The 9,922-nt window shown below is 46.3% G+C and overlaps 1 protein-coding gene across 3 annotated transcripts in view; it reads right to left on the bottom strand.

Moving 5' to 3' along the window:
• Window positions 1-871: 871 nt before the first annotated feature.
• LOC132710125 (uncharacterized) overlaps window positions 872-9,922 on the bottom strand; it is a 24,253-nt gene continuing 15,202 nt past the window's right edge. The window contains exons 2-3 of one of the 3 annotated variants that reach the window (XM_087879755.1): window positions 5,208-8,180; window positions 872-1,328 (exon numbers count right to left, since the gene is read on the bottom strand). In XM_087879755.1, coding sequence (XP_087735881.1) covers window positions 1,305-1,328; window positions 5,208-8,180 — 2,997 coding nt within the window. In that variant the 3' untranslated portion in view covers window positions 872-1,304. Of the gene's footprint in view, window positions 1,623-5,207; window positions 8,181-9,922 lie in introns of all 3 variants that reach the window. The other 2 variants (XM_087879756.1, XM_087879757.1) reach the window with 2 other exon arrangements.

Raw genomic sequence — 9,922 nt, 5'->3', positions numbered from 1 at the left:
CATCACTAGCAGAACAGAGAAATAGGGCTGGAAATAACTTTGGAGGCCCAAGCAGGACACCCTATATAATTTGAACCAAGTGGCTGTTTCAGTCTATTGTCAAAAACATCTAGTGATGAAGCACCCACCACTTCTGAAGGCAAGATTTTCCACTGGTTAATTCTCATCTATTGGAACAGTGCTATCATGTCACCCCTCGTCCTCCTCATCTCCAGACTAGCCATATCTGGTTCCCCCAACCCTTCTTCATGTGCTCTAGTCTCCAGGCCCTTCATCAGCCTAGCTGCTCCTCTTTGCACTTTTTCCAAAGTCTCAACAACTTTTCGCAATATGGTGACCAACCTTGAATGTAGTATTGAGGTGTGGCCTTACTAAGGTCTTATAAAGTGGTGCTAAAGCTTCAGGTGATGTTGATTCTGTGCCTCTGTTTGTACAACCAAGGATTCCCCCAACAAGAACCACCCTTGAGAAAAGGCCGAGAGCAGAGAAGGGGACGACTGAGGCAAAGTCTAAGGAAGGAAGTTAATTCACAGCAAGTTAAACTGAGTGTGTGATTCTGTTGCCTCAAATTGTAAGCTTCAACACTAATTTAAAATGACACATAAGCCCTTTTAACAGGGCTGTCTACACCTCTTTTTTAAGTTTAAGAATGCATGTTTTCCCCTTCTTAGCTAAGGCTCTTTATTTGGTGTGTGAGAAGTTGCTGTTTCAACAACGACACAACAGGGTCTTCTGAGTGTCTTTGAATACATCTGCAACTTTCAAGAAAGACACAAACCCAGCTGGGAAAGACTTAACACATTTGTCACGTGGAGAATTTTATCTGGAATCAGTGTTTTCTGCTCTTCAAACTTCACAAGTAATCGGTGCATTTTCTTGTTTGTGCTTTCAATCTTTTATTAGTTTATCATAGTGTAAAATACAAAATATAAAGAAAAATACAAGTAAGGTAAAATAGTGCAGGAAGAGAGAAAAGTGTAGGGTAAAGTGAGAAGCATTCATTCCCCGACTCCTTTTGATGCAGTAGAATAAATAACATAACACTTCAACTTTTTACTTTTATATAATACAATACCTTCTGTAGCATCAAATCTAATCGGCAAAGCTCAATATCAAAGATTTATTTTTTTCCCACCATAAGCACAAAGTCCAAAAGTTTCCAAGTAGAAACAAAATTATGTTCTTTTCTTTAATCGATCCGTTTAGGTACCTCTGCTAACTCCCATCAACTTTTGTAGCCATTTGTCCATGGAAGGAATTAGAGTTTGATCGTTTGCTTACTGATATGTCACATATACGGAATATTATATGCATCTTATTTCTTTACCCTGTAAAAAAAAAACATAACCCGGCCCCTTAATCAACAATTTTTGCTTTCCTTGAATTACTTGGTGATTTGCATTTTTATTTTCAGGTGAGCAAAGAAGCCAGTTTACAAAGGTAAAAGTCTCCCACAGTGGAGGTAATTCAGCTCTTTTCAGCTCCACTTTGTAACTGGCAGTTTAGCCTGCATGGATGAGGTCATAAAGCCATCAGAATTCCCAAGGAGAATAAGAATAAGAATAAGAATAATTTTATTTCTATACCTCCCTTCTCCCGAAGGACTCAGGGCGGTGTACAGCCTATTAAAAAACACAAGACAACATCAGTTAAAATAGTTTAAAATTATTAAATGAATTCGGCTCAATTTAAAACCCGAGAAATTTAAAACCCAATTTAAAATTGTTATGTTGATAGCCCAGCCTGGTGGAACAACAGGGTCTTGAGTGCACAACGAAACACCCGGAGGTCGGAGATCTTACGTATTTCCGGGGGCAGTTCGTTCCACAGGGCTGGGGCTCCCACAGAGAAGGCCCTCCCCCTGGGTGTCGCCAGCCGACATAACTTGGCCGATGGCACCCTAAGGAGACCCTCTCTGTGGGAGCGAACTGGCCGGTGGGAGGCTATTGGTGGCAGAAGTCGATCTCGAAGGTACCCATGTCCTGTGCCATGGAGCGCTTTAAAGGTGGTGACCAACACCTTGAATCGCAACCGGAAGACCACTGGGAGCCAATGCAGCTCACACAGGAGGGGTGTCACGCGAGCACAACAAGTTGCGCCCATAACCACCCACGCGGCCGCATTCTGGACCAGTTGGAGCCTCCGAGTGTTCTTCAAGGGGAGCCCCATGTAAAGAGCATTACAATAATCCAGCCGGGAGGTGACAAGGGTGTGAGTGACCGTGCGCAAGGCGTCCCAGTCCAGAAAGGGCTGCAACTGGCGAATCAGGCGAACCTGATAAAAGGCCCCCCTGGCCACGGCCGTCATATGCTCTTCTAAAGACAGCCGTGCATCCAGGAGGACACCCAGATTGCGAGCCCTCTCTGTGGGGGGCAAAGATTCACCTCCAATAGTCAGCGATGGCACCTGCTGACTATATCGGGACGCCGGAAGCCACAGTCACTCGGTCTTGGAAGGGTTGACTCTGAGCCTGTTCCTCGCCATCCAGACCCACACTGCCTCCAGGCAGCGAGACATCACATCAAGGGCATCGTTGCGGTGGTCTGGGGTGGAGATGTACAGCTGAGTATCATCAGCGTACAGATGACACTTCACCCCAAAACCACAGATGATCTCACCCAGCGGCTTCACATAAATGTTGAATAGAAGGGGTGAGAGGACCAACCCTTGCGGCACTCCCCATACGAGGTGCCTCGAGGTCGACCTCTGCCCCCCTGCCAACACAAACTGCAAGCGGTCGGAGAGGAAGGAGAACCACCGCAAAACGGTGCCCTCTATTCCTAACCCCCTCAACTGCTGCAGCATGATACCATGGTCGATGGTATCAAAAGCCGCTGAGAGATCTAATAGGACTAGGACAGAGGAGCAACCCCTGTCCCGAGCCCTCCAGAGATCATCCATCAACGCGACCAAAGCCGTTTCGGTGCTGTACGCCTGCCTGAAGCCCGACTGGCACGGGTCCAGATAGCTTCATCCAGGTGTCGGGGAAGCTGTCATGCCACCACGCTCTCAACAACCTTCGTCACAAAACAAAGGTTGGAGACCGGACGGTAGTTGGCTAGTTCAGCCGGGTCCAGGGAAGGCTTCTTGAGGAGGGGCCTCAGTACCGCCTCTTTCAAGGTGGCTGGAAAGGTACCCCCACTCAGAGAAGCACTTATAATTCCCTGGAGCCAGCCTCGTGTAACCTCCCGGGAGGCCAGTACCAACCAGGAGGGACACGGGTCCAATAAACACTGGCGGCACTAATCTTAACCAGAACCCTGTCCACATCCTCGGGAGCCACAGGATCAAACTCCTCCCAGAAAATATTCTCAAGACCTACCCTCGTCTCCTCCCCTAGACTCATCCAATCAGAGTCCAAGCCTTCCCGAATCCGAGCGACTTTATCATGCAGGAATTGCACAAAATCCGCAGCACGACCCTGCAAGGGATCTTCCCGCACTCCCCCCCCGAAAAAGGGAGTGGATCACCCTAAACAGGGCAGCTGGGCGGTTCTCTGCAGATGGGATAAGAGCGGAAAAATGGTTAGATTTCACCGCTTTTATCGCCACTAGGTAGATCTTGATATAAGACCTCACCTGTGTCCGGTCAGAATCGGATTGACTAATCCTCCAAATGCTCTCTAGGCGTCTTTTTCGATGCTTCATCTCTCTCAGCTCCTCAGAGAACCAAGGAGCCAACTGAGATCGACATCAGGTCAGAGGCCGCAAAGGCACAATGCGATCCAAAGCTCTGGCAGCCGACTCTCCCAGACGGCCACCAGCTCTTCAGTCGAGTCGTGTGTCAGAGTCTCAGGAAACGGTCCAAGCTCCGTCAGGAACCTTTTGGGATCCATCAGGCGCCTGGGACGGAACCATCTGGTCGGTTCTGTCTCCCTGCGGCGGGGGGAAGCTGTAGGAAAGTCCAAGTGAAGGAGCGAATGATCTGTCCATGACAAGGGTTTAATATATAGGTCCCCTCTACCAAGATCATTCAACCACTGACCAGAGATGAAAATCAAGTCCAGAGTGTGTCCCCCTATGTGAGTGGGGCCTTGAACTAACTGGGTCAGGTCCATGGCCGTCATGGAAGCCATGAACTCCCGAGCCACCTCTCACGCCTCACCCGCGGATGGAAGGTTGAAATCCCCCATGACAATAAGTCTGGGGGTATCAACCGCCACCCCGGCAATGATGTCGAGTAGCTCGGGCAGGGTCGCTGCCACGTGGCAGGGAGGCAGGTACGTAGTCAGCAAACCATCTGCACCCCACGGCCCCACTCAAATAGTTGTAGGTCAAGCACTATCTGTACAGTGTTTTAAAAATCCAAAATAGCCCCCTAATTGGAACCCACAAACTTTTTCCTGCAACAAATCTGCACAATAAGCCCAATTTGGTAGAAAAATTGTTCAAGTGTCCACACTGTTTCCAACTCGCATTTCTACTCAATCCCCAAACTTTCCTCCTAGACATGGTTTGGCTTTTCAAGGAAAAGAAAATGCCATTGTTGATCTTTACCCTGATGTTATCCTCAATAAAGTTCAATAAAGTTTTGCAAACTCAGAAGATATAAATATGGGAATTCTCAAACTCAAAATAAAATGTCTCATCCCACTGAAGAACTTTCCCTCCCAGAAACTCAACTGGTTTCTAATCAGCTAGAAACGATGCCTGACCAGGTTCTGCAGGATTGTCTGGGACACAACACATCCTCTCCACAACTGCTGGGAAGAGGCTCTGCGGTATCCGAAGCAGCACATTAGATTCAGTCAGTTTTCTTCCATATGAAGAAGTATCCACCTTGTGAACTCCCAAGTCTCTTGTTATGTAATCTAAATGGGCTGTGATTAATGTGTACGTAGCATATGTATGGGTATATATATATATATTCTTTTGAGAGCAAGCCTCAGAATTCCATTCTTTAACTTCAGTCTAACAATCGGAGCAGCCCTCAACTACAGCCCTTGGACAGGGATTAGGCAGGGATCTCGTCCACAGCTGCCCAGTTGATTATCCAACATTCCTGAACCACTTGACAGATGGACATCCAGACTCATACAAGGCCTCCCGCCCCACCCAGGACAGCCTGCCCTGCTAGTTGCCATAAGAATGACCAACAGCAGTCAAACTCAGGCCTGGGACCCTGGGCATGGCCCTGGAAGACTAAAAGAAAAAGAAAAAAATGTATTAAATTTATTAAAAGTGAAAGTTTTAATTGGATTTTATTACCTTTCTTACCAGGCATTTATGTGGTTCCTCTCCTGTGTGGATCCTTTGATGTTTATAAAGATGTCCCCTGTGACTGAAGCTCTTTCCACACTCCAGACATTTATGAGGTTTTTCTCCTGAGTGGATTCTTTGATGTGTATAAAGATCTCCCCTCTGACTGAAGCTCTTTCCACACTCAAGGCATTTATGAGGTTTCTCTCCTGTGTGGATCCTTTGATGTATATAAAGATGTCCCCTCTGACTGAATATCTTTCCACACTCAAGGCACTTATGAAGTTTTTCTCCTGTGTGGATCCTTTGATGGGTATAAAGGTTGCTCCTCCGACTGAAGCTCTTTCCACACTCCAGGCATTTATGAGGTTTTTCTCCTGTGTGGATTCTTTGATGTGTATAAAGATCTCCCCTCTGACTGAAGCTCTTTCCACACTCAAGGCATTTATGAGGTTTCTCTCCTGTGTGGATCCTTTGATGTCTATAAAGGTTTCCCCTCAGACTGAATCGCTTTCCACACTCAAGGCATTTATGAGGTTTTTCTCCTGAGTGGATTCTTTGATGTTTATAAAGATTTCCCCTCAGACTGAAGCTCTTTCCACACTCAAGGCATTTATGAGGTTTTTCTCCTGAGTGGATTCTTTGATGTGTATAAAGATCTCCACTCTGACTGAATCTCTTTCCACACTCAACGCATTTATGAGGTTTTTCTCCTGAGTGGATTCTTTGATGTTTATAAAGATTTCCCTTCTGATTGAAGCTCTTTCCACACTCAAGGCATTTATGAGGTTTTTTTCCTGTGTGGATTCTTTGATGTGTATAAAGATCTCCCCTCTGACTGAATCTCTTTCCACACTCAAGGCATTTATGAGGTTTTTCTCCTGAGTGGATTCTTTGATGTGTATAAAGATTTCCCCTCTGACTGAATCTCTTTCCACACTCAAGGCATTTATGAGGTTTTTCTCCTGAGTGGATTCTTTGATGTGTATAAAGATTTCCCTTCTGACTGAAGCTCTTTCCACACTCCAGGCATTTATGAGGTTTTTCTCCTGTGTGGATCCTTTGATGGGTATAAAGATCTCCCCTCTGACTGAATCTCTTTCCACACTCAAGGCATTTATGAGGTTTTTCTCCTGAGTGGATTCTTTGATGTGTATAAAGATTTCCCCTCTGATTGAAGCTCTTCCCACACTCCAGGCATTTATGAGGTTTCTCTCCTGTGTGGATCCTTTGATGTCTATAAAGGTTTCCCCTCAGACTGAATCGCTTTCCACACTCAAGGCATTTATGAGGTTTTTCTCCTGAGTGGATTCTTTGATGTGTATAAAGAAGTCCCCTCTGACTGAAGCTCTTTCCACACTCCAGGCATTTATGAGGTTTTTCTCCTGTGTGGATTCTTTGATGTGTATAAAAATGTCCCCTCTGACTGAAGCTCTTTCCACACTCCAGGCATTTATGAGGTTTTTCTCCTGTGTGGATCCTTTGATGGGTATAAAGATTTCCCCTCAGACTGATGCTCTTTCCACACTCCAGGCATTTATGAGGTTTTTCTCCTGTGTGGGTCCTTTGATGTGTATAAAGATGTCTCCTCTGACTGAAGCTCTTTCCACACTCCAGGCATTTATGAGGTTTTTCTCCTGAGTGGATTGTTTGATGTTTATAAAGATCTCCCCTCTGACTGAAGCTCTTTCCACACTCCAGGCATTTATGAGGTTTTTCTCCTGAGTGGATTCTTTGATGTTTATAAAGATCTCCCCTCTGACTGAAGCTCTTTCCACACTCAAGGCATTTATGAGGTTTTTCTCCTGAGTGGATTCTTTGATGTTTATAAAGATTTCCCCTCAGACTGAAGCTCTTTCCACACTCAAGGCATTTATGAGGTTTTTCTCCTGAGTGGATTCTTTGATGTGTATAAAGATCTCCCCTCTGACTGAAGCTCTTTCCACACTCCAGGCATTTATGAGGTTTTTCTCCTGAGTGGATTCTTTGATGTCTATAAAGGTGTCCCCGCCGACTGAAGCTCTTTCCACACTCCAGGCACTTATAACGTTTCTCTCCTGAGTGGATTCTTAGATGGCTTTCAAGATGGTCGTTTCTTCTGAAAGATTTTTCACATTCCGGGCACTGATATTTCTTTTCTCCTGTGTGGATGGTTAGATGCCTTTGAAGATCTCCGTTTTTTTGGAAGGATTTTTCACATTCGGGGCATTTGTGCCTCTTTCCTCTCCTGTCGATCCCTCCACCCTCCAGGCACTTATTGGATTCCTTTCCTGAGTGGATGCTTTGATGTTTATAAAGGTTTCCCCTCTGACTGAATCTCTTTCCACACTCAAGGCATTCGTATGGCTTCTCTCCGGAGTGGATCCTTTGATGTTGATCAAGATTTGATCTCCGATTGAACGTCTTTCCACACTCAAGGCATTGACATCGGTTTCCAACTGAGTGGTTTTTTAGATGGTTTTCAAAATATCCATTTGTTTTGAAGCATTTTTCACATTCCGGACATTCGTATTTCTTCTCTCTTGAATGGATCGTTAGATGCCTTTGAAGATTTCCATTACTTTTGAAGCTTTTTCCACACTCCAGACATTTAAATGGATTCTTTCTTGCGTGGATCCTTAAGTGGCTGTGAAGATTTCCATTACTTCTGAAGGTTTTTCCACATTCTGGGCACTGATAGTTTCTTCCTTCCTCCTGGATCCTTCGGGGCTTTCGGGGTCTTCCAAAGGAGACTCCGCCCTCCAGGCCCATCTCGGGGTCTCCGTCTGTTTCCTCCTCCCCGCATCGCCCTCCAGGCAGCTGCCTTTCCCGGGCTCCCCCTGGGCTCCTCCCTCCTGCAGCCCCGGAGCCCCCCGGCCTTTCCCCTCCGTCTGCCAGGGAAGCCACGCCGGGACCGGGCAGGGCTGCTCCGTGGGGCCCGCTCTCCTCCTCCTCCTCTCGGGCGGCGCCTCTTTCCTGCATCCGCCGCAATCCTCCGTCCTCCTGCAGGGGAGAGAGAGAAGAGGGTCATGGCTGCGTCCCCTTCCCCGCAGGGGAAGCCCAGGCCCAAGCCCCCGCCTCCCACGGGCCTCCCGGGCAGTCTCCAGGTGGACACAGCCTCCTTCCCAACATCCTGTCTCCCTCCCCGGCCACCCGGCCGCCCCCAGACTAGGCTTCGTGCTCCCAGGCCTCCGGAAAGAGCCTCCCGGATTTCAATTCCCAGCATCCCCTGCGCTAAATCTGCATCAAACGGCCTCCTCTGTCACCGATTCAGGCCGCTTCCCTCGTTTCCCGCTTTGTTTCGGGAAGTGGTGGCTTCACGCCCTTTTCTCTCCACTAATTCCGCCTTTTCCTTTGGAGGATCCGCCCCTCGGAGTCCATTTGCCCATTGCCGACATTCCAAGCGTAACCAATCAGCATCCTTCTTCCTGCAACAAGGCAGATGGCGCCTGCGCAGTGCCACGGGTTTTTACGGTCCGGGGCGTAGGTGGGATAGGGGGGCATTCATATCAGCCCATGAAGGGCAGCCAGTTGGGTCTATTGTGGGACCTTAGGAGACCCTGAGTTTGAATCAGCCGCTCTTTGTGTCCTGGATTCCCTCTTTTCATTGAGGGAAATCTCTTTGCTACAATATTCTAATAAATTGCCTTTAAATGCTCATCCCACTCAGATCCTCATTGGAGCAAGTGTGCTGTGGCTGAATCTAGGGCTCATTTGAACTTTATTGTTGTGGGTGTTAAAGAGCTTCTCCCTGCCATTGTTGATAGAAAATTATCTTTAAATAGATTTTTACTCCAAAAGCATTTTATTAAAATAAATTTGATAAAAATAAAAAAAATGATTTAAGTTTTAAAAAAACTGATTTTCATATTTTAAAATTGATTTTTATCGACCCTGATTTTTTCCATGCAATCAACTTTTTACTTTTTCTACTGTTGTGGAGTATAAAATGAAACCTGATTCTGTGTCCTGGATTCCCTCTTTTCATTGAGCGAAATCTCGTTGTTACAATACTCTTAATAAATTGCCTTTAAATGGTCATCCCATTCAGAGCCTAATTGAAGCAAGTGTGTTGTGGCTGAATCTAGGGCTCATTTGGCCTTCATTGTTGGGGGTGCAAAGGAGCTTCTCCCTGCCATTGTTTGATATAATCTATGTGGATTTCCCAAATGTGGGGACCTATTAAGACCATCCCCAAGCATCTGAAGCTGTCAGTTGGATTCCCTGAATGGTCCCCTTCTCTTCCAGCAGAAACTGCTAAAGGGATTCTCTAAGGCCAATGAACCTTTGTGTGATATATATATATATATATATATGTATATGATTATCAAATTTATATACCGCCCTTTTCCCGAAGGACTCAGGGCGGTGCACAGCCAAAGTAAAAACATAAATACAAACATTAAAATACAGTTAAATACGTTTGGCCCCAAAGTTAAAAAACAGTAACAAACCCATTAAAAACATTTTAAAAAATGTGTTAAGCCAGCCCGGCTTGCTGAAAAAGAAAGGTCTTAAGGGCACGGCGGAAGGCACCGAGGTCTTGGATTCTTCATATCTCTGGGGGCAGCTGATTCCAGAGGGCAGGTGCCCCCACAGAAAAGGCCTTTATATTTATATGAGCCATATTCTTAAGAATCCCCCACCCTTTTAGCCTTAAAACCCCTGGCTTTTCCCCAGGCGCTGGGAGGTCAGACAAGGAGAAGGTGACATGGATTGGCCCCAGGTTTTTCTTTGATGGTTTT

This window comes from Pantherophis guttatus, chromosome 16 (assembly GCF_059756535.1).
Source record: "Pantherophis guttatus breed Tessera chromosome 16, ASM5975653v1, whole genome shotgun sequence".
In the NCBI taxonomy this organism is placed as follows: Eukaryota; Metazoa; Chordata; class Lepidosauria; order Squamata; family Colubridae; genus Pantherophis; species Pantherophis guttatus.
Note: the sequence above shows the minus strand (reverse complement) of the source record. Positions and strands in the feature narration are given on the sequence as shown.